At 55.6% G+C, this 25,086-nt stretch overlaps 1 protein-coding gene across 1 annotated transcript in view; it reads left to right on the top strand.

Annotated features, from left to right (window-relative positions):
• The window catches only part of LOC139678375 (uncharacterized), a 28,485-nt gene extending 7,978 nt beyond the window's left edge, over positions 1 to 20,507 (top strand). The window contains exons 3-4 of the mRNA XM_071569158.1: positions 4,472 to 4,594; positions 19,739 to 20,507. Coding sequence (XP_071425259.1) covers positions 4,472 to 4,594; positions 19,739 to 20,232 — 617 coding nt within the window. The 3' untranslated portion in view covers positions 20,233 to 20,507. The remainder of the gene's footprint in view (positions 1 to 4,471; positions 4,595 to 19,738) is intronic.
• The last annotated feature ends 4,579 nt before the right edge of the window (positions 20,508 to 25,086 follow it).

The raw sequence follows: 25,086 nt of genomic DNA, 5'->3' as shown, positions 1-25,086 counted from the left end.
CAGCTGGAATGTGGAAGGGAGGTATCCACTGCAGCTGGACATGGAATGGAGGACTCCAGTGCAGCTGGAACGTGGAAGGGAGGTCTCCAGTGCAGCTGGAACGTGGAAGGGAGGTCTCCAGTGCAGCTGGACATGGAAGGGAGGTATCCACTGCAGCTGGACATGGAATGGAGGACTCCAGTGCAGCTGGAACGTGGAAGGAAGGTCTCCATTGCAGCTGGAAAGCAGAAGGGAGGTCTCCACTGCAGCTGGACATGGAAGGGAGGTCTCCAGTGCAGCTGGAATGTGGAAGGGAGGTCTCCAGTGCAACTGGAAAGCAGAAGGGAGGTCTCCAGTGCAGCTGGACATGGAAGGGAGGTCTCCAGTGCAGCTGGAATGTGGAAGGGAGGTCTCCAGTGCAACTGGAAAGCAGAAGGGAGGTCTCCAGTGCAGCTGGACATGGAAGGGAGGTCTCCAGTGCAGCTGGAATGTGGAAGGGAGGTCTCCAGTGCAGCTGGAACGTGGAAGGGAGGTCTCCAGTGCAGCTGGAACGTGGAAGGGAGGTCTCCACTGCAGCTGGACATGGAATGGAGGACTCCAGTGCAGCTGGAACATGGAAGGGAGGTCTCCACTGCAGCTGGAACATGGAAGGGAGGTCTCCAGTGCAGCTGGACATGGAATGGAGGACTCCAGTGCAGCTGGAACGTGGAAGGGAGGTCTCCAGTGCAGCTGGAACGTGGAAGGGAGGTCTCCAGTGCAGCTGGAACGTGGAAGGGAGGACTCCAGTGCAGCTGGAACGTGGAAGGGAGGTCTCCAGTGCAGCTGGAATGTGGAAGGGAGGACTCCAGTGCAGCTGGAATGTGGAAGGGAGGACTCCAGTGCAGCTGGAACGTGGAAGGGAGGTCTCCAGTGCAGCTGGAATGTGGAAGGGAGGACTCCAGTGCAGCTGGAACGTGGAAGGGAGGACTCCAGTGCAGCTGGAACGTGGAAGGGAGGTATCCACTGCAGCTGGAAAGAACAAGGGAGGTCTCCAGTGCAGCTGGAAATCGAAGAGAGGCTTCCAAGGTCTGGATTAGACTCTGACAGATTTTCCAGTGGGCAATATCTTGGCCTCAAACTCTCTTTGAGCAGGAAAAGGTGCAAAGAATGGGAGAAAGGGGAAGTGGGGGAATAATCTGCAGGCTGTGGCTCTGCCTCGTTTTTGGGATGAGGTGGAATTAGTTCTCTGCAAAGTGCTTCATCTCCCTGTGGCTGGAGTTGGATAGAGATGGAATCCCTTTGGACAGAGATCATGATGCTTCTGCTGTCTCCTCTGGCTGGAGGAGGATTTGTTGGAGCCCTGGAATAGGGATGGGACTCCAGGGCCTCCTGAGCCCCTCTCCATGTGTTGGGACACCATTCAGCTCATGGCATTGATGCAGCTGTGGTGATTTTGGCAGACCTTTGCTGCCCAAATGGACACCAAAAGAGAAGGGAACCCACAAAGTGTGGTGTGAGTGTCCATGAGGAAGAGGCTCAGCAGGAGCTCCAACACCCAGAGGACACCAGGACAGGAGGACATGGGGCTGCTGACCTCAAAGCACTCACACATCTGGGTCAGACTGGAAGGAGTTGCTACAAAATAGGACAAGAATTCCTGGCAGGAGAAGAAAGGGGCTGGAACTCTGCTTGGAGGATGGAAATGTGGGTCCATGTACAGACTCCTCCTGCTCTGTATGGACCAGTAGGGCCATTTCCAGGCAGATGGGGCTGATCCAGATGTGGGCAGTGTACAGAGTGAAAATGGGAGAAGTCCTGCACATCAGGAGGAGGGTGTGGAGAGCAGAGGAATGCCCTGAAGGACTTGGAGGCTGATTCCAGGGTTATCCTCCCTGCTGAATCCTTGAAAAAATAAATCCTATTTGGAAGAAGAGGTGGAGTTTGTAACCTCACCTTTGGCTCCAGGCAATTAAAAACTATTTATACCCTGTCCTTCAGCATCACTGGGACTGTGTGATTCACAACCTTAATTAATTCAACCAAAGGGGAGAAGGAGGGAGCGAAACACTGAGTAGAACTGGAAAGCAGAACTGGGCTGAAGGAGGTCCCTATTCCAGGGATCAGCCTTAAGTAGGTCCTGGAATCACTCTGGGTCTGCTCAGCTTTCCAAGGCAGTCACATGTTCCAGCATTTCACATCATGGCAAAATTCCCCTTGATTTTTTTTGGATTTTTTTTTTAAGACCCATCACTCAAAACCCAGTTTAATCACTGAAGGAGTGATGCTGGCGTGGATTTTGGGATCTCAGCATCCTGCTTTGCAGGAAACTCTGTGTTTGTTCCAGCCTGGTCCAAGTCCAGGCTCCCCATCCCAAAGAGTCCGGACAAAACTGGAAAGAGCAGCTGGAATTTGAACCAAAATGGGGATTAATGATGTTCTCCCAGCTGAGCATGTGGAGCAGAGCACAGACCCCTCTCCCAGCTCACAGAAAGGGATTTATTTTCCCTTGCTGGAGGAGGCAGGAGCAGGGAGAGCAGGAGAGAGCAGTTTCTCCTCCATGTCTCTATTCCCAGACCAACCACCCCTCCTGAGGGATTAACCCAAACCCCCAAAGACCCAAGGGGGGTGAGGGAAGATGAGCAAACTTCTAGAAAGCTCCCTCAAGGTGTGCAAAGCCTCTGCAAGCAGCAAAGCCTCGCCCTGGGCTGGCACAGCACCAGCTCTGCTCCTCCTCCTCCTCCTCCTCCTCCTCCTCCTCCCAATCCTATTAGTATTAGAGAGGGCTGGAGCTATAAGAGGAAAAGCCCATCTTTAGCAGCAGTGCTGACAGCTTGCCTTTTAAATCTTTAATAAGCACAGCCTTGCCCAGCCACTCTCATCTGCTGCAGCTCAGCCTTGGAAGCAGAAACTCAGTGCCCTGCAAGGCTCTGGGAGGCACCTGGACAAGCTCAGCCATCCAAAGGAAGTTAAGACTGCAGCTCTCACTCCATCAGGAAACTCTGTCCCCCTCCACTTGGGTGTCAGGAGCTCCATTCCAAGCCATGTTCCCGTGTCCTGTGTGGAGCTGATGGTTGCTGTTCATCCCCAAAGGTCCCTGGGACATGGAATTCACCTCTGGCTCCCTCCTCCAGATCTCACTTTGGGGCTGCAGACGGGACTCTGATTAACTGGGGACAAAAATAACCACTCTGGGACATTAATTAGGAACCTTTGGAGAGGCACTGACAGGCTGTGACCACAAAGGCTCTACCAGAGTCTCTGGGGGAAGGTTGTTGGTGTGGGAAGCAGGAGACCAAGTTTACAGCTTCGGGAAGAGCCAGGAATTGCCTCTCCGAAACCACAACTACTGTGGGTGGCCATGGGGTGTGCTGGGGTCCTGCTGCCCTCTCCTGGAGCCAGCACCTCCTTCTGGACCATGGGATGGATTGTGGAGCTCGAGCATGGCCAGGCTGTGCAAGGCAAGTCCTTGATGTCCTGGTTTCTGGCCACCACCAGCCACAGGGACCTGCTCAGCTGTCCTTCCTTTGGAGGTTGGAGCATCCAGTTCCAGCTCTTCTTCCCATGGAGAGGTGGAGCAGGTTTGGTTGTATCCCAAGTCAGGCTGACCTTGGCCATACATTTCATCTGGAAGAACAGAGGGGGTTAAAATGTGTGAAAATGGAATTAGGAACTGCCAGAGGGCAGGGTTAGATGGGATTTAGGAGGAAATCCTTCCCTGTGAGGGTGGGCAGGCCCTGGCACAGGTTGGGCAGAGCAGCTGTGGCTGTCCCATCCCTGGGAGTGTCCAAAACCAGGTTGGATGGGGCTTGGAGCACCCTGGGCTGGTGGGAGGTGTCCCTGCCCATGGCAGGATCTGGATGATCTTTATGGGTGATGATTCTGGGAGTCTCTACCCACCCTGGTACGGGTAGAGCACGTGGAAATGAAGCATTTCCTGGGTTTTATTCTCTGTGTGCCAACAGGATGATCCAGCTCAGTCATGGAGAGGCAAATCCCATGTATGGGGCAGGAGCTGCAGCTGGATCCAAAGCCTTATCTGTGCTACGTGGCAAATTTAAGTGTCTGAGCAGAAATGTCAGGGAAGAAAAGGAGGGAAGAGCTGAAACACTAATCTTGGTTTAGAATAAACACTTTGTTTCCTCACTGTTTGCTAATTCATGTAAATGAAACAATATCTGGAAACCCAGGGACAGAGAGGTCTAGGAAAGAGGCAGAAGAGCAGCACCAAAGAAGGAGGAAGACCAGGAGAACGTGGTGGGAGGTTGGGGGAGGTGGGTACAGGCACTGCCCAGAGCTGAAGGATCACCCCAAGAAGGGTGTGAGAGTCACTGGGAGGGTCTCAGCAGATGTTGTCCTGCTTTCTCCCCACCCAGGCACACAGGGTGGTGCCCTGGGAGCTGCTTTAGATTCTGGTTACAACCAGGTGTGGAGTGTGGTGCCCTTCTCGGTCCCTTCTCACAGTCCTACAGCATTTGCCTTCTAAGGATTCCTTCTCTGCCTCTTGATTTCCCAGGCAGCTCCTGGCAGAGCCTGCCTGTTCCCCAGCCTTCAGAGACAGAGCACAGCCCCAAAAAACACATGTCTTCTTCTGAGCCCATCCTGGATCTCAAGACGGACACAACAGAAGCAGCTCCAGGTGAGAACATCCGTTTGCTGTCCGGGTGTCCGAGTCCCACCGTGCACAGGTTGTGTCCATGGACCTGCTCTTAGAGCCAGGACCTCACTCCACAGGGATGTGTGTCCCTGCATTCCATAGGGATGTGTGTCCCTGCATTCCCACAGGGATGTGTGTCCCTGCACTCCACAGGGATGTGTGTCCCTGCACTCTATAGGAATGTGTGTCCCTGCACTCCATAGGGATGTGTGTCCCTGCACTCTATAGGAATGTGTGTCCCTGCACTCCATAGGGATGTGTGTCCCTGCATTCCCACAGGGATGTGTGTCCCTGCACTCCATAGGGATGTGTGTCCCTGCACTCCATAGGGATGTGTGTCCCTGCATTCCCACAGGGATGTGTGTCCCTGCAATCCCACAGGGATGTGTGTCCCTGCACTCCACAGGGATGTGTCCCTGCATTCCCATAGGGATGTGTGTCCCTGCACTCCATAGGGATGTGTGTCCCTGCATTCCCACAGGGATGTGTGTCGCTGCATTCCCACAGGGATGTGTGTCCCTGCATTCCATAGGGATGTGTGTCCCTGCATTCCCACAGGGATGTGTGTCCCTGCACTCCCACAGGGATGTGTGTCCCTGCACTCCATAGGGATGTGTGTCCCTACATTCCCACAGGGATGTGTGTCCCTACATTCCCACAGGGATGTGTGTCCCTGCATTCCATAGGGATGTGTGTCCCTGCATTCCCACAGGGATGTGTGTCCCTGCATTCCAACAGGGATGTGTGTCCCTGCATTCCAACAGGGATGTGTGTCCCTGCACTCCATAGGGATGTGTGTCCCTGCATTCCACAGGGATGTGTGTCCCTGCACTCCACAGGGATGTGTGTCCCTGCATTCCCACAGGGATGTGTGTCCCTGCATTCCCACAGGGATGTGTGTCCCTGCATTCCAACAGGGATGTGTGTCCCTGCACTCCATAGGGATGTGTGTCCCTGCATTCCCACAGGGATGTGTGTCCCTGCACTCCATAGGGATGTGTGTCCCTGCACTCCACAGGGATGTGTGTCCCTGCATTCCCACAGGGATGTGTGTCCCTGCACTCCACAGGGATGTGTGTCCCTGCACTCCACAGGGATGTGTGTCCCTGCATTCCCACAGGGATGTGTGTCCCTGCACTCCACAGGGATGTGTGTCCCTCCTGCATTCCCACAGGGATGTGTGTCCCTGCACTCCACAGGGATGTGTGTCCCTGCATTCCCACAGGGATGTGTGTCCCTGCACTCCACAGGGGTGTGTGTCCCTGCACTCCATAGGGATGTGTGTTCCTGCATTCCCACAGGGATGTGTGTCCCTGCACTCCATAGGGATGTGTGTCCCTGCACTCCATAGGGATGTGTGTCCCTGCACTCCACAGGGATGTGTGTCCCTGCATTCCCACAGGGATGTGTGTCCCTGCATTCCCACAGGGATGTGTGTCCCTGCACTCCACAGGGATGTGTGTCCCTGCATTCCCACAGGGATGTGTGTCCCTCCTGCATTCCCACAGGGACGTGTGTCCCTGCATTCCCACAGGGATGTGTGTCCCTGCACTCCACAGGGATGTGTGTCCCTGCACTCCATAGGGATGTGTGTCCCTGCACTCCACAGGGATGTGTGTCCCTGCATTCCCACAGGGATGTGTGTCCCTGCACTCCACAGGGATGTGTGTCCCTGCACTCCACAGGGATGTGTGTCCCTGCATTCCCATAGGGATGTGTGTCCCTGCACTCCACAGGGATGTGTGTCCCTGCATTCCCACAGGGATGTGTGTCCCTCCTGCATTCCCACAGGGATGTGTGTCCCTGCACTCCACAGGGATGTGTGTCCCTGCACTCCATAGGGATGTGTGTCCCTGCACTCCACAGGGATGTGTGTCCCTGCATTCCCACAGGGATGTGTGTCCCTGCATTCCCACAGGGATGTGTGTCCCTGCACTCCATAGGGATGTGTGTCCCTGCACTCCATAGGGATGTGTGTCCCTGCATTCCCACAGGGATGTGTGTCCCTGCATTCCCATAGGGATGTGTGTCCCTGCACTCCACGGGGATGTGTGTCCCTGCATTCCCACAGGGATGTGTGTCCCTGCACTCCACAGGGATGTGTGTCCCTGGATTCCCACAGGGATGTGTGTCCCTGCACTCCACAGGGATGTGTGTCCCTGCATTCCCACAGGGATGTGTGTCCCTGCACTCCATAGGGATGTGTGTCCCTGCATTCCCACAGGGATGTGTGTCCCTGCATTCCCACAGGGATGTGTGTCCCTGCATTCCCACAGGGATTTGTGTCCCTGCACTCCACAGGGATGTGTGTCCCTGCATTCCCACAGGGATTTGTGTCCCTGCACTCCATAGGGATGTGTGTCCCTGCATTCCCACAGGGATGTGTGTCCCTGCACTCCACAGGGATGTGTGTCCCTGCACTCCATGGGGATGTGTGTCCCTGCATTCCATAGGGATGTGTGTCCCTGCATTCCAACAGGGATGTGTGTCCCTGCACTCCACAGGGATGTGTGTCCCTGCATTCCCACAGGGATGTGTGTCCCTGCATTCCCACAGGGATGTGTGTCCCTGCACTCCACAGGGATGTGTGTCCCTGCACTCCACAGGGATGTGTGTTTCTGCATTCCCACAGGGATGTGTGTCCCTGCATTCCCACAGGGATGTGTGTCCCTGCACTCCATAGGGATCTGTGTCCCTGCATTCCCACAGGGATGTGTGTCCCTGCATTCCCACAGGGATGTGTATCCCTCCTGCATTCCCACAGGGATGTGTGTCCCTGCACTCCATAGGGATGTGTCCCTGCACTCCATAGGGATGTGTGTCCCTGCACTCCATAGGGATGTGTGTCCCTGCATTCCCACAGGAATCTGTGTCCCTGCACTCCACAGGGATGTGTGTCCCTGCATTCCCACAGGGATGTGTGTCCCTGCACTCCACAGGGATGTGTGTCCCTGCATTCCCACAGGGATGTGTGTCCCTGCACTCCACAGGGATGTGTGTCCCTGCATTCCCATAGGGATGTGTGTCCCTGCATTCCCACAGGGATGTGTGTCCCTGCATTCCCACAGGGATGTGTGTCCCTGCACTCCATAGGGATGTGTGTCCCTGCACTCCACAGGGATTTGTGTCCCTGCATTCCCACAGGGATGTGTGTCCCTGCACTCCATAGGGATGTGTGTCCCTGCACTCCACAGGGATGTGTGTCCCTGCATTCCCACAGGGATGTGTGTCCCTGCACTCCACAGGGATGTGTGTCCCTGCATTCCCACAGGGATGTGTGTCCCTGCATTCCCACAGGGATGTGTATCCCTCCTGCATTCCCACAGGGATGTGTGTCCCTGCACTCCATAGGGATCTGTGTCCCTGCATTCCCACAGGGATGTGTGTCCCTGCACTCCACAGGGATCTGTGTCCCTGCATTCCCACAGGGATGTGTGTCCCTGCACTCCATAGGGATGTGTGTCCCTGCATTCCCACAGGGATGTGTGTCCCTGCACTCCATAGGGATGTGTGTCCCTGCACTCCACAGGGATGTGTGTCCCTGCACTCCATAGGGATGTGTGTCCCTGCACTCCACAGGGATGTGTGTCCCTGCACTCCATAGGGATGTGTGTCCCTGCACTCCACAAGGATGTGTGTCCCTGCACTCCACAGGGATGTGTGTCCCTGCACTCCATAGGGATGTGTGTCCCTGCATTCCCACAGGGACGTGTGTCCCTGCACTCTACAGGGATGTGTGTCCCTGCATTCCCACAGGGATGTGTGTCCCTGCACTCCATAGGGATGTGTGTCCCTGCACTCCACAGGGATGTGTGTTCCTGCACTCCATAGGGATGTGTGTCCCTGCATTCCCACAGGGATGTGTATCCCTCCTGCATTCCATAGGGATGTGTGTCCCTGCATTCCCACAGGGATGTGTGTCCCTGCATTCCCACAGGGATGTGTGTCCCTGCACTCCAAAGGGATGTGTGTCCCTGCATTCCCACAGGGATGTGTATCCCTCCTGCATTCCATAGGGATGTGTGTCCCTGCATTCCCACAGGGATGTGTGTCCCTGCATTCCCACAGGGATGTGTATCCCTCCTGCATTCCCACAGGGATGCGTGTCCCTGCATTTCCACAGGGATGTGTGTCCCTGCACTCCATAGGAATGTGTGTCCCTGCACTCCACAGGGATGTGTGTCCCTGCACTCCATAGGGATGTGTGTCCCTGCATTCCCACAGGGATGTGTGTCCCTGCACTCCACAGGGATGTGTGTCCCTGCACTCCACAGGGATGTGTGTCCCTGCACTCCATAGGGATGTGTGTCCCTGCACTCCACAGGGATGTGTGTCCCTGCACTCCATAGGGATGTGTGTCCCTGCATTCCCACAGGGATGTGTGTCCCTGCATTCCCACAGGGATGTGTGTCCCTGCACTCCACAGGGATGTGTGTCCCTGCACTCCACAGGGATGTGTATCCCTCCTGCATTCCCACAGGGATGTGTGTCCCTGCACTCCATAGGGATGTGTGTCCCTGCAGCTCCATGTCACAGTGTCCCCCTCTTCCTGCTCCATCCCTTCCTTCACCCCAAAGGCCTGATTTGCTCCTGACTCCTGTTCTGCCCATGCCAGGATGAGCTCAGGCTTGGAGTCAAAGGCACTCTGGCTTGTGCTCAGGGCTGGCACAGCCCAGGCTGGAGGGGCAGCTGGTGAGATGCAGGTGGCACAGGGAGGTCTGTCCCTCCTGGCTGGGTTGGCACTGCTAACACAGCCTCTTTCCATCTGCTGGGAAGGTGGGATGTTGCTCCAGGTATCCAGGTTCCATGGGTGTGGCCCAGCAGAAGTTGTCCCTGCTTGGAATTAGATGAGCTTTAAAGTCTCTTCCAACCCAAACCACTCCATGATTCTATGATTCTGGGATTCTCCACAGCCTGCTTTCACCCTGCTGTGCACCCTGGGGTGCTCTTGTTTATCCCCCATGGCCCTGATGCTCAGCTTTATCCCTGGAGAGTGGCAGGGAATCTCCTGGTCCAGGCAATGCCAGGTCTCCATCCATAGAATCACAGAATCATAGAATGGATTGGGTTGGAAAAGACATCCGAGATCATCAAGTCCAAACCTTGGTCCAACTCCAGTCCCTTTACCAGATCATGGCACTCAGTGCCACGGCCAAGCTCAGCTGAAAAACCTCCAGGGATGGGGAATCCATCCCCTCTCTGGGCAGCCCATTCCAATCCCTGAGCACTCTCTCTGCAAAGAATTTCCCTCTGATCTCCAACTTCAATTTCCCCTGGCAGAGCTTGAGCCCATCGTGCCCCCTTGTCCTATTGCTGAGTGCCTGGGAGAAGAGACCAACCCCCACCTGGCCAGAACTTCCCTTCAGGCAGTTCCAGACAGTGCTGAGGTCACCTCTGAGCCTCCTCTTCTCCAGGCTGAACACCCCCAGCTCCCTCAGCCTCTCCCCACAGGGCTTGTGCTCCAGTCCCTTCTCCAGCCTCGTTGCTCTTCTCTGTTGGGTTGGAAGAGACCTCTGAGATCATCAACCCTTGATCCAACCCCACTGTGATCACCAGCCCAGGGCACTCTGTGCCCTGGGCTGGTGATCACAGTGGGGTTGGATCAAGACATGTTGGATTCTCTGTCCCTGGAGGTGTTTCAGAGGACACTCAGAGCCACATCCAGTCCCTTCTCCAGCCTCGTTGCTCTTCTCTGGTCCCACTCCAGCCCCTCAATCTCTTTCCTGACCTGAGGGCCCCAGAACTGAACACAACACTCCAGGTGTGGCCTCCCCAGTGCTGAGTCCAGGGGAAGGGTCACTGCCCTGGGCCTGCTGGCCACACTAGTTTTGATACACTCATGAACATCCATCCTGGGCAAGGTGTGTCCTCCAAGTCCCTCCTGTCCCAAACACATCTGAGCTCCTGTGGACTTGCTTCATGTTTAAATAAGTCCTAAGTCAAGACAAGGGCACTGCAGGGTCTTCCACACTCCACAAATTCCTCACTCTGATCTGCTTCCAGAGGGCAGTTTGTGTGTGTCATGTCAGGGAAGAGATGAAAGTGCTGATCCGCCTCTCCTGGGTTGCAGCATTCAGCTCCTCCCAAACCCAGGAGGGCAAGCCATGGCTTATCTCCCTCTCACACATGAGCAGCCGTGACCTCCTCCTGAGAAACAGCAAGACAACCTCAGCTGTTTCCTGGCAGTGGAGAAAGGAAAAACCCCAACAAAGCCACAGGGATGTAGATCCCAGACCTGCTGCTTTGCTGGATTTTCCTGTGTTTCATTTGCTCATTCAGAGGGAGCCCAGTGAAGCAGAAACTTGACTGGTAGAGGTTCATCCCTGGGACATGTAACCATTTAACACTTCATGTCCTTTCCTGGTGTCACAGCCAGTGACCAGGAGAACCCAAGAAACCCTTCTCTCCCCCAAACATCACCACAAAACAATTCCAGAGCTTCATTTTTTCATTTGCATGGTTAATTCCTTCTGCAATCCTTTCAAAGCTCTCAGAAGACTCCCCTCCCACCTCAAGGCCATGTCCAGTGATGATCTTCTGTGACTGGGCATAAATTTGTCCTGGACAGAAAGGGATGGCCTGAGAAGAACACCCACCCCAAAGTCTGTCAGGAGCCAGTTGACCCCTCTTTTAAGTGTATCTGGAGCATTTTTGTGGCTGCCAGAGCGAGGTTAGGAAACATCTCAGCTGTGAGAGAAACCTGGCAGGGCCACCAGGAGGAGTGGGAATAACTGACAGGATCACTCACCCTGCAACATCCCTTCAGGGCTCAGCCATGGTTTGCTGCAGGTGGACATTCCCAAGAGCAGTTCATGCCCTCCAGCTGGAAGGGTTCAGCAGAGGGGTGGCTGTTGCTGCTTCCATGCCCTGGGAATGCCCTCCATGCCTGGGATGCAGCTCAGGCTGACCAGAAGCTGCTCCTCTTGGCAGGGATTTGCCATACACACTATTGAGGACTAGTTCGTGCCAGGTCTTGGAATCGTGGAATCATTTAGGTGGGAAAAGACCACTAAGACCATCCAGTCCAACCATCCCCCAGCACTGCCAAGGTCACCACTAACCCACGTCCCCAAGTGCCACATCCACTGTGAAATCCCTCCAGGGATGGCAACTCCAGCACTGCCCTGGGCAGCTGTGCCAGGGCTGGACAGCCCTTTTGGGGAAGAAAGGGTTACCCAAAACGATCAGCTTGGCCAGAAGTGCCTGGTGAAAGCTGCTTTTGCTCCACGTGGGCTGGGAATGTCCGTCCTCCCAGCCAGATGTTTTGCTGATGTAAAGCGACCCGGCCCCGTTGGCTCCGGTTGCCGCGGCTCAGGATGTCCCAGGGCTCTGCACCGTCACCGCAATTTGACCTCTTGTGTGTGAATCTGCTCTAATTCCCGGCCCTGGCACCGAGCTGGAGTCACTGCCCTCCAAAAGCACGATGGAATGGAGCGGTCATGCCATGCCTTGGGGCAGCAAAGCTGCTGTGCATCAGCCACACCCCGAGCCCCCTCGGCTGGATGCTCTTCAGGAGGCACCTCCCGCACCATCCAGCAGATCCCACCCTTTCCTTGTCCTCGGGATGGGGTTTGCAAGGACCTGGGGCATCCCAGCCTCGGGCAGAGCAAAACTGCTCGTGCCAGAGAAGGCAGAGAGAGGTGGGAGACCATTGGAGGGGGGAATTGTTGTGTTCTCACTTCCCTGGGAGTGCCGGAGCTGAAGAAGGTTATGGAGGTGTTAAATTAATCAGTGACAGCAAATCTTTACTGCTAATATATATATATATGATAGATGGACAGACAGATGGATATAGAGATAGATAGATAGATAGAGAGAGAGAGAGAGAGAGAGAGATATGGATGGATATATAGATATGGATAGATGGATAGATAGAGATGAATAGATGATAGATGACAGATATGGATAGATATGGATAGATGACAGATATGGATGGATAGATAGATAGATAGATAGATAGATAGATAGATAGATAGATAGATATGGATAGATATGGATAGATGGATAGATGGATGGATAGAGATGGATAGATAGATGGATAGATAGAGATGAATAGATAGATAATAGATATGGATAGATATGGATAGATGGATAGATAGATAGATAGATAGATAGATAGATAGATAGATATGAATAGAGATGGATAGATGTATAGATAGATGGATAGATAGATAGAGATGGATAGAGATGGATAGATATGGATAGGTGGATGGATAGATAGAGATAGATATGGGTGGATGGATAGATAGATAGATATGGATAGATAGATTAGATGGATTAGATAGATAGATAGATATAGATAGCTATAGATGGATAGATAGATAGATAGATAGATAGATAGATAGATAGATAGATAGATAGATATTGATGTATAGATAGATAGATAGATAGATAGATAGATAGATAGATATAGATGGATGGATAGATATAGATAGCTATAGATAGATGGATGGATAGATGGATGGATGGAGAGAGAGAGAGAGAGAGAGAGAGAGAGATGATAGATAAGGGGAAAGAATATTTGGACTGCAGAGCTCCAGAGTGAGCAGGAAACAGAGTCTGAACCTGACAGCAGAGTTTGTGCCCTCCCAAAACAACAACAGCAAAGCAACGTTGGGGCAATGGGCACAGCCTCAGAGGGGTGGATCTGGATGGCAGCGATGCAGAGGCTGCCAAGCAGCCCAGCCCCACACACGCTCTGCCCTCCTCGTGGGGTGGCAGCTCTGCCAGCTCCGGGCAGAGGAGGAAACGAGGAGGAAGTTGGAGATTAGAGGCGTCAGGGCTGAGCTCAGGCCAGCAATCAGCCTGTTGATGGGTATCGTGTGCGCTGAGGGGGTTAGAGAGTGGCGAGCGCTGATTTGGATCCCAGCGGGGGCTTGGCTGGGAATTGGCTGCAGGAACAGCCTTGCTGGGTTTGTTCCGCCTCCAGTCGGGGCCCGGGCGCTGATCAAAGTCGTGTCTAACAAAAGGTGGCTTGAGGTGGATACCCATCTGTCATTCCCGACGGACACGCTGATTTAAATGCTAAAAAGGTCCGAATTGCTCGGCGTTCAGATGCTCCCAGAGAGCTGCAGAAATCACGGAAGAGAATCCCAGGATGGTTTGAGTTAGAAGAAACCTTGAAAGGTCACCCGTTCCACCCCCTGCCATGGGCAGGGACACCTCCCACCAGCCCAGGTTGCTCCAAGCCCCCTCCAGCCTGGCCTTGGACGCTTCCAGGGATGAGGCAATGCAGCTCCATTTCCAGGGTGGAGTTATTTCCACATTCCAGCCTTTCCTGCAATGTGTGTCTGTTCCCTCAGCAAACACTGATCTCATTTAGATCAGTGATCTCGAGGGGACTTTGTTTCCTGCAGTCACGTTGCCTGCACGTGCTCCACGATCCTGCAAGATGAACATCCCAATACTGGCACAGGTGCCCAGAGAAGCTGTGGCTGCCCCATCCCTGGGAGTGTCCCAGGCCAGGCTGGACAGGGCTTGGAGCACCCTGGGCTGGTGGGAGGTGTCCCTGCCCAGGGCAGGGGGTGGCACTGGGTGGGCTTTGAGGTCCCTCCCAACCCAAACCATCCTTGGGATTCTGTGATTCTTAGAAAAGATGAGATTGTGACCTCCATACCCACAGGAGGTGAGGAGGGTGATGTTTGGGAGCACATCTCCATCAGTTAGACAATTCCCAAGCTGCTATTCCTGGAAGGAATGAGGGGAACTGAGCTCTTGCCCACCAAGGGGGACTCCAAGGTGTTGAGCATCAATGGAACACATGGAACCAACACCAGCAGGTACCACTGAGCAGCTTTACCCCACCTTTGAGAGCTGCACTTTCCCTCCAAGACCAGCAGCTCATGCTTCAGTCAGCCCTAAGTAAAACCCCTGAAATCCCTGATCCCACCTTGCCTTCTCCTGGCAAAGGACAGAGGAAAACCTGGATCACTTTCCCCAGGCTGCAAGGTTGGGTCCTTCAGGAGGCTCCCATTGCTGCTGGGATTTTTCCCCCAGGTTCCTGCTGAGGTTTTGCAACACAGGGGATTGATTACAAAAATAGCAGCAAGGGCAACTCAAGCTGTCTCACAGACAGGGCCAGGCATGGATTCCTACACCCAAATATCTTCAGTAGACATGGGATATCTCCTGGTGGACGGTGCAGAAGAGCAGCCAAGATGAACATCTGCCCCTGGACACCTGGCTGTCGGTGGACTCTGCAAATTCCAAGCTGGAGCCAACTTTCCTCAGGAAACTTCCATAAATCCATGTTGCTTTTGGCTCCCCTCCAGCCCTTTGCTGTTGGAAACACATGTGCTCCTGCAGGTGAATTCAAGGGATCCTCAGCCAGGACACTTGGCCAGGAGGAACCAGCAGCTCCAGCACCATCTGGGGAGGAAATAAAGCCCTGCTGAGTGTGCATTTCTCACTGCCCATTTCCACAGAGGAGTGTGAGAACCAGGCAGAGCAGGCTGAGCTAACATGGCCTTGGTGAGGGACACACAGCAAAGGGAAGTAAATTTTTATGGGCAATTAATGAGTCTTTCCAAAGACAAGTCGTTAAGACTCACTCTCTTCTTTATTCAAAGTCCCTTGGCTGCCTCCAGATGGTCTAAATTACCTCATCACACCTAAATGAGGAGAATTACTCTGCAGAAGGTCTGGCCCAAGCTGTGCACTGAGAGGGGACTGTGGGAAAGCACAGGAATGGCCTGGAGATCCCCTTTGCAGGGTGAGGATCCCAAACTGAAGGGATCATCAGGGCTTAGCAAAGCTGTGCCCCAGCAAGGGGCTCCTCAGTGTGGGGCTGTCCCTGGGCTGGGCAGCCCAGTGTCTGAGGCAGGGCCAGGGACCACAGGGATGCAGCAGGAGGGAAGATTCACACTGAATATTATGGAGAAATCCCTCCCTGGGAGGGTGGGCAGGCCCTGGCACAGGTTGGGCAGAGCAGCTGTGGCTGCCCCATCCCTGGGAGTGTCCAAGGCCAGGCTGGACAGAGCTTGGAGCAGCCTGGTCTGGTGGGAGCTGTCCCTGCCCAGGGCAGGGGGTGGCACTGGGCAATCTTTGAGGTCCCTCCCAACCCAAACCATTCCACGATTCTGTGACTGTTCATCTCTCCCCACTGGGGAGGTCAGTCCTGCCTGTTGGAGCCCCAATATCCCCCAGTGTCTCCTGCAGATCCCTCCAGAGTCCTCAGCACTACAAACCAGAGCAGTTCCACCACACAGGAGAGCCCTGGAATATTCCAGGGAGTGATTTCCCAGTGTGGTTTGGGGAGATGAGTGTTGCTGCTCTTTGTCTGCTCTGTGTGAGACCATGGGAAGATTCACACTGGATATTATGGAGAAATCCCTCCCTGGGAGGGTGGGCAGGCCCTGGCACAGGTTGGGCAGAGCAGCTGTGGCTGCCCCATCCCTGGGAGTGTCCAAGGCCAGGTTGGATGGGGCTTGGAGCACCCTGGGCTGGTGGGAGGTGTCCCTGCCCATGGCAGGGGTGGCACTGGGTGGGCTTTGAGGTCCCTCCCACCCAAACCATCCTGGGATTCTGTGATTAAGGGCAGAGATTGCAGGAGCACGGAGGGCACACATTTGCAGGTGGCACCCAGCCCTGCCAGGCCACCCACAGGGCATCGGGGTGCTCAGGTCTGCACAATCTACAGGAGCCCAGAAAATCTGGGTTTGGTCTCAGCCTGGTGACATTAACAAGCCCTTTCTCTTCTCTGTGCCTCAAATGGGAACAATGTGATATAATGCCTGGAAAACCTTGGGAATTCCATGTTCCCTGGAAACAGCCACAGCCACAGGATGGTCTGGGAGTGGAGATGCTGCAGAAGGACTGAAGAGATTTGAATTCCTTGCCCAGCTAAGCCATGGGCTCCTCGTGGGAGTTTGGGAGCAGCAGCTTATGCTCCCTGAGCTCAGCTCCCCAGAGCACCAACACAGCCAGGAGGTTCACACATAAGATGATTAAAGCAGTCTAAGAAGGTGGAGGCTTCATCCCATCACTCAAAGAATCTGGGGCAAAGATACATCCCTGTGACTTCCTGGAGAGATTTGCCAGAGCAAATCCAGCCTTCAAGGTTTCTGCTGGCTGCTGGATGACATTTCTGCTCTCCACCTCTAGTGATTGCAGTGCTGGAGCTGCTCAGGAAATGTCAAAATGAGAAAAAAATAAAAAGAAGAAGAGGAAGAAAGAAGAGGGGGGGGGGGAAATCAAATTCTGTCCTCACAAATTTTTTAAGGAAAAAGAAAATCCCTCTTGACATTTTGTGCTTCCATGTGGGGGGCAAACTGTGGGATGAGGAGTTTCAAACAGAAATCCTTCATGCCTTTTTTATATCTCTGCTGCCAGATGTATTTTCAAAAAAAAAAATCCAAGAGGACAAGAATTTCTATATTGTAGAGAAAACCCTTTTCTCTGGTTCCAAACCTCTTCAGTTCTGAGAAATGGGGCAGTGGGTTTCCATGGGGTGGGGCCACCCTGAGTCCAACCTCAGCTGGCTGAAAAGCATCTTAAGGGATAAGGAAAGGAGAAAAACAAACCAGGAGAGAAAAGAGAGATGGAAAACTCCCCCAGGAGAAGCAAGAAGGGGATTGTCACCAGCACAGCCTCTCCCAGACTCTGCTCCTTGTCCTTTGCTCAGAGCTTCCCTTTGGATTGCTCTCAGGGTTTCCTGGCAATGCTTGGAGCACACCTGGCCAGGGCAGATGTTGCAGCACTAATTGCTGTTCCTCTTTGGGCAGGTGCTTTAGTGGGTGATGCTCCTGTGCTGCCAGATGTTGGCTCCTCACGGGATCTGGGGGTCCTGAGGGCTCCTCATCTGAAATCCTACCTGGAAAACAACACTGGGGGAGTGGGAAGGGGAAAGGTGAGGGGAATTCGTGCCCTGGTGACAATTCCTTCCTATAACCCCCTCCCCAGTGGCATTTTCACCCTCCACTTCTGCTGTGCCAGTCAGAGCATCTGGAGTGCAAGGACAAAGCACTGAATTCCTGAGGGGAGAGTGGAGGGTGGGAAACAAAGGCACACAGTGGGCACTGCCCAGGGTAAACAGAGTCACAGAATGCCAGGGTGCTTTGGGTTGGGAGAGACCTTAAAGACCATCCTATTCCACCCCCTGCCTTGGGCAGGGACACCTCCCACCAGCCCTGTCCAGCCTGGCCTTGGACACTCCCAGGGGTGGGGCAGCCACAGCTGCTCTGGGCATCATCACCTCACAGGGAAGAATTCCTTCCCAATATCCCATCTATCCCTGCCCTCTGGCACTGGGAAGCCATTCCCTGTGTCCTGTCCCTCCATCCCTTGTGTCCCCAGTCCCTCTCCAGCTCTCCTGGAGCCCCTTTAGGCCCTGCAGGGGCTCTCAGGTGTCCCTGGAGCCTTCTCTTCTCCAGGTGACCCCCCAGCTCTCCCAGCCTGGCTCCAGCACAGAGGGGCTCCAGCCCTGGGGCACCTCCGGGGCCTCCTCCGGACTCGCTCCAGCAGCTCCTCCTCCTTGTGCTGTGGGACCCCCAAGCTGGAGGCAGCTCTGCAGGGGGGTCCCACCTGAGCAGGGCAGAGTTAAAGCTGAACAGCAGCAGGTTTGATGTGCTTTGAGAGGAAACCATGAAAACCAGTGCCAGGATGCCAGAAAAACACATCTGGTTATCAGGAGGGGAACAAAGTCTCCATGTGTCTGACTCCACCATGAGAACCATGACAAGAAACACCAGAACTTTCCAAGAGCAGGAAGGGTCGTGTTTCTGCCAGAGATATTTAGGAAAACAGGATCTTTAGGGGAAAGCAAAGCAAAACAATGCAGAAGAAAAATCCAGCTTTCAAGACAAATCACTGCTGAAACACATTTTGAGATGGTCCCTGCCAGCTGTGGAGTGGGAGCTGTCCCAGACCTGAACCCCCCCGTGTAATCTGAGCACATCTGTGCTGTGCCACCACCGAGGCTGCCACATGTCCCTGGCACCTCCAGAGCCCACCTCCAGCTTCCTCAGCACCCCCCAGTGTTCCCTCCGGAGAGCAGCGTGGTCAGCACAGTTACTGTGACAGCACCAGTGGATGGCATGTCGTGACTGGCACCAGGAAGGGGGGAAGATGTGTGGGAAGGCTCTGCTGGACTGAGTGAAGACCCCTCACACCTCCTGTCCACTCCCACCCCTTTTCCACAGCTCCCATCCCACCCCACCCCTGTGTGCAGAGCTCAGGTCCTGGAGCAGAGCTGGGACTTGCCCCCAGGCCAGTTCAGGGGGCTCAGCCTGGCCCCAAAACACTGGTCCCTCCAGCCTTTGGAGGTGGGCTGGGATCATCCATGTCCCACCAGCTTCCTGCAAAGGGGATTTCAGTTCAAGGAAGAGACACTCCTGAGATCAGGACCTGGGGCCCAAGTGTGACCTGCAGACTGAGGAGCAGAGGGATGAGGGGCTGGGGAAGGTTTGAGCTCTGTCCCCAAGTGCTGGGAAGGGTTTCTGGCCTGCTGGGCACAGCCAGACCCCTTGGACTTCCATGGAGCACCAAAGCCTCCTGTCACATCCTGGAGTTCTGGCTGGGGCTGTTCAGGCACTCAGGACCCCTCAGCATCTCTGCAGACCAGTCCATGGAGCACAGACAGCCCAGACCCCTTCCAGGACCACCTGATGCCACCTGATGCCACCTGATGCCAGCCGGGGCTCTGGCAGCATGGCTGGGGATGGGCTCAGCACTGTCTGGAACTGCCTGAAGGGAAGTTCTGGCCAGGTGGGGGTTGGTCTCTTCTCCCAGGCACTCAGCAATAGGACAAGGGGGCACGATGGGCTCAAGCTCTGCCAGGGGAAATTGGAGAGCAGAAAGAAATTCTTTGCAGAGAGAGTGCTCAGGGATTGGAATGGGCTGCCCAGAGAGGGGGTGGATTCCCCATCCCTGGAGGGTTTTCAGCTGAGCTTGGCCCTGACACTGAGTGCCATGATCTGGTAAAGGGACTGGAGTTGGACCAAGGGTTGAACTTGATGATCTCAGAGGTCTTTTCCAACCCAATCCATTCTATGATTCTGTGATGCCTCAGCTTTGCCAGCTGTGCCAGCCCTGTGAGCCGAGTCAGTGGCGCTCCCAGCGTGGCTGTGCCCCAGCTGTGCCCAGGAGCAGCTCCAGCTCCTCACACACCTCTCTGCTTTCCTTCCCCAGCCCACAGAGACCCCGAGGAACCACAGCAAAGCCACGGGACAGGGCAGGACGTGCCCGACTCCAGCGGTGGCAGAGCTGGTGCCACCTCCAGCACGGGCAAGGAGCCCAGCCCATCTCCCACCGCGGCTGAGACCCTCCCGGGCACAGACCCCCAGGCAGAGCAGAAGAATGCCAGCCCCACCAACTCCTTGCCGTGGCCAGAAGCCCCCAAGGAGTGCCCAGCCCGCCCCAACACCCTGGACTTGTGCAGGTCGCTGAAGAGGCTGCAGGAGGTGAGGCAGACGGGGCAGCGCCAGGGCAGCGAGCGGGCACCGGGGCAGGACAGCGGTGAGGGCGCTCCCGCCGCGGTGCCGGCGCTCAGCGAGGAGCGGAGGGCGCTGCAGTCCGAGCTGGGCAAGTGCATCGAGGATTTCCGCAAGATCAAGATCCCCGTCGCCTTCCCCAACAAGAAGAGGCAGTGGCAGAGCGAGCTGCTGAGGAAATACCAGCTCTGAGAGGACACCTCACCCCCTGCCCCGGGGGAGGATGCCCTCTGCTGTGCCGGCCCACCACTGTCCCCTGCAGGGCAGGTGGCAGAGGGTGCCCACACTGCCGAAATAGGAGTGTGGGTTGGCTCATGGAGCCCATCCAGGGTCAGGAGCCTGTGCCCACCATGGTCATCAGGAGGGATGCACCACATCCCCGGGGCCATGGGCACAGCTGGAGGGGTGTAGGAGAGGGAAGGAGATCCAGGGAGAGTGTTCAGGGCCAGAGCTACCACCCAGCAGGAGATCCCACCTTTCTGAGAAGGAATTCCCTTGGCATTTCAAACAATAAAATCCAGCTGGTGTTGGAAATTCATTCCATGCTCTTCATGGCTTTGGTTCAGATGTTTGAACTTGGCTCTTCAGAGCTCTTCAAGTGGTTTAGACATTCATCCTTCTTCAATTGCTTGGCCCCTTGGGAGTGGAGGGGGACACCAGATCCACATTCCTCATCCTTTTAGATGCAGCCAGACCAGGGAAGTGTTTACAGGAACAGTGTGAGACGAGCAGGGCAGAGCTGGTAGCCAGCAAAAGGCTCTGGAAAGGGGGAGGAACCACCTCATCCCCTGAACAGGACCTTCCATTCCCAGGAGACCTGGAGCTTATCAGGACAGAAGCGTCACCGGCTGAGCCAGAGGCCTCAGCTCTGGAGCCTGTCCATGGCTGCACCGGAGGCACTTCAGTAGGAATTGCTGCAGAAGGCAGTGCTGGTGCCAAGAGCAGCTGGCAAAGAGCCCCACAGCTGATCTGCCAACTGCAGGCAGCCCTGGCTCAGCCCTCTTTGCCTCAAGACTCGTGTCATGGGGATGAGGGATCGCAGCCTCTCCCACCCAAGGACAGACAGAGTCAGGCTCTCCCTGCTTTGATGAGCCTCCAGCTACAAGAAGTGCCAGGAGGCACCTCTGCAGGGACAGAATGGCTTTTTGGAAGGAACAGGAGGTTTGTTCCTGGCAGAAGCCCTTGGAGGTGCCTCTGAATCCTTTCTGGAGCTCTTTGATGGCACCCACCGTGCCTGAGGGCTCTGCTCTGGTGGCAAACACTGAAGCTCAAAAGAACCCGCCCCTCTGAGAGCTGGAGAGCTCTGCACACACACAGAAGGTAAATGAAGGACTCCTCAGCACCAGCCAGCACAACTGACATGTGGACAGGAGTTGTGGCCTAGTCTGTCATCCTCCCTGGATGGTCCTCTGCTCTCCAGGAGCAGCAGGAACCCCTCCTTGGACTGGAGGAGTTCAACCCCTCCAGGTCCTGCCAGAGGTGCCTGAAATATTTATGCCCATCACAGCCAGGGCTCGTTGCACACCACAGGGTGTTTCTACAGCCAGGAACAGCTGCTGAAGTGACTCATTCCTGTTTATCCTTCAATATTTGCCCTTCTTTACTCAAAACAAGGCTCTGTTCCGTTCGATTCGGGGAATTGATTGTCATTTATCTTCATGTCTTTTGGGGCTCTCCTGCAAAGCTGACAGGACACAAAGCCCATTCCCTCCCAGCCACTTTGATCCCTGACACCAGTGAGAGCAATTTTGGGTGTAGACATGGCAGGGGCAGAGCCTGAGCACAGCCCTGGGCACAGAGTTTGGACATCAGGGCTTGTTCGTGCCGCTGCCCCCCTGTGTGATGCTGCCAACACCAGGTGCCCTCTGTTTGTGCCCTTTTCCTCCTTGCCAGAGATCTCCCCTGACGTTTGCTGAAGGTGTGGGCACAAGGCCTGGCTGCTGCAAGGTCAGGCAGCACTTCTTGCCGTGAGCTTGGCCTTGGTGCTGGCCCAGGAGAGTCAGAGATCAGCAGGACACGAGGGAATAAACACCTCAGCTTCCCCCTTGATTTATTTTCCACAAATACCTCAGCTTTTCTTGAGCAGCAGGAAGCCATTAATTACCCAGTGACAGCGTTCCACAAGCATCCCCTAATTGAATGCCATTATCCCTTAATTAATTAAATGCCAATTAATTACCAGGAACATGCAGCAAATGCCATCAGCTGCTTGAGACAGGATAATTTAAAACCTGGAGAGCATGGCCCAAATAATAATGACCAGGGATTGTCCAGCAAAGAAAACAGTGACAAGCTCAGGGTCATTTCCCTCGAGGCAGGTTGGGAAAACACCCTTCAAACCCACATCCCTCCAGGAAAGCAGTTTTGCTTTCCAAGCATGGTCTCAGCTGGTTTCCTCTGGCACCACCCATGGATTCAAAGGCTGAAATGTCCCAGGGGCTCCTTCCACTGGTGCTGAGTCAAAGCAGCTGAGATGTTTCATGGGCACGTGGTGAAAGAAGTGGTTGCCTCTCTTGGTTGTGTAATGTTTGGCCTTGGCAGAATTGTCATGCTCAGGAAAAGGCAGAATTGTCATACTCAGGAAAAGGCAGAATTGTCATGCTCAGGAAAAGGCAGAATTGTCATACTCAGGAAAAGGCACAATTTTGACTTTTCTTCCCAGTCTGAAAGAGTTTGTTCCCCTGGAGGAAATGTTGGGTTCTCTGTGGTGACCAAGCATGGTCTGCACAGCCTGTCCCCAAAGCACCCCTGAGCAGGGGGACACAGGGACAGGGGGTGAGACATGGCATTTCCACTTCCAGGGTGCTGCTCCTTGTCCCAGCCCACACAGGGCAGGAGCAGACCTGAACACCCACCTGTGCCCCACAGTTTGCTGCCCTAGGGCAGGACACCCCACCCATCATGTGCTGGGTGCTCTGCTCCCATCAGGACCCACCACAGGCTGGGTGTTCTGCTCCCATCAGGACCCACCACGAGCTGGGTGTCAGGACCCACCACGGGCTGGGTGCTCTGCTCCCATCAGGACCCACCACGAGCTGGGTGCTCTGCTCCCATCAGGACCCACCACGGGCTGGGTGCTCTGCTCCCATCAGGACCCACCACGGGCTGGGTGCTCTGCTCCCATCAGGACCCACCACGGGCTGGGTGCTCTGCTCCCATCAGGACCCACCACGAGCTGGGTGTCAGGACCCACCACGGGCTGGGTGCTCTGCTCCCATCAGAACCCACCATGGGCTGGGTGTCAGGACCCACCATGAGCTGGGTGCTCTGCTCCCATCAGGACCCACCATGGGCTGGGTGTCAGGACCCACCATGAACTGGGTGCTCTGCTCCCATCAGGACCCACCACGGGCTGGGTGTCAGGACCCACCACGGGCTGGGTGCTCTGCTCCCATCAGAACCCACCACGGGCTGGGTGCTCTGCTCCCATCAGGACCCACCATGAGCTGGGTGCTCTGCTCCCATCAGAACCCACCATGAGCTGGGTGCTCTGCTCCCATCAGGACCCACCACGGGCTGGGTGTCAGGACCCACCACGAGCTGGGTGCTCTGCTCCCATCAGGACCCACCATGAATTGGGTGCTCTGCTCCCATCAGGACCCACCACAGGCTGGGTGCTCTGCTCCCATCAGGACCCACCATGGGCTGGGTGCTCTGCTCCCATTAGGACCCACCATGAGCTGGGTGCTCTGCTCCCATCAGGACCCACCACGGGCTGGGTGCTCTGCTCCCATCAGGACCCACCATGGGCTGGATGCTCTGCTCCCATCAGGACCCACCACGGGCTGGGTGCTCTGCTCCCATCAGGACCCACCACGGGCTGGGTGCTCTGCTCCCATCAGGACCCACCATGGGCTGGGTGCTCTGCTCCCATCAGGACCCACCACGGGCTGGGTGCTCTGCTCCCATCAAGACCCACCATGGACTGGGTGCTCTGCTCCCATCAGGACCCACCACGGGCTGGGTGCTCTGCTCCCATCAGGACCCACCATGGGCTGGGTGCTCTGCTCCCATCAGGACCCACCACGGGCTGGGTGTCAGGACCCACCATAAGCTGGGTGCTCTGCTCCCATCAGGATCCACCACGTGCTGGGTGTCAGGACCCACCACGAGCTGGGTGCTCTGCTCCCATCAGGACCCACCACGGGCTGGGTGCTCTGCTCCCATCAGGACCCACCATGAATTGGGTGCTCTGCTCCCATCAGGACCCACCACGGGCTGGGTGCTCTGCTCCCATCAGGACCCACCACGGGCTGGGTGCTCTGCTCCCATCAGGACCCACCACGGGCTGGGTGTCAGGACCCACCACGGGCTGGGTGTCAGGACCCACCACAGGCTGGGTGCTCTGCTCCCATCAGGACCCACCACGGGCTGGGTGTCAGGACCCACCATGGGCTGGGTGCTCTGCTCCCATCAGGATCCACCATGGGCTGGGTGTCAGGACCCACCACGGGTTGGGTGCTCTGCTCCCATCAGGATCCACCATGGGCTGGGTGTCAGGACCCACCATGAGCTGGGTGCTCTGCTCCCATCAGGACCCACCATGGGCTGGGTGCTCTGCTCCCATCAGGACCCACCACGGGCTGGGTGCTCTGTTCCCATCAGGACCCACCACGGGCTGGGTGCTCTGCTCCCATCAGGACCCACCACAGGCTGGGTGCTCTGCTTCCATCAGGACCCACCACGGGCTGGGTGTCAGGACCCACCACGGGCTGGGTGCTCTGCTCCCATCAGGACCCACCACGGGCTGGGTGCTCTGCTCCCATCAGGACCCACCATGAGCTGGGTGCTCTGCTCCCATCAGGACCCACCACGGGCTGAGTGCTCTGCTCCCATCAGGACCCACCATGAGCTGGTTGCTCTGCTCCCATCAGGACCCACCATGAGCTGGGTGCTCTGCTCCCATCAGGACCCACCACGGGCTGGATGCTCTGCTCCCATCAGGAACCCTGTGCCCTGACACCCAATTTCTGCTTTCTTTTGGGGGATATTTAGGGAGAAAACCTCCCCTGGGTGAATTTGGAGCCCCTCAGCTCATGGTAGTGA

The sequence above is a fragment of the Pithys albifrons genome, chromosome 14 (assembly GCF_047495875.1).
Source record: "Pithys albifrons albifrons isolate INPA30051 chromosome 14, PitAlb_v1, whole genome shotgun sequence".
NCBI lineage: Eukaryota > Metazoa > Chordata > Aves > Passeriformes > Thamnophilidae > Pithys > Pithys albifrons.
This window is presented reverse-complemented; position numbering and strand designations above follow the sequence as displayed.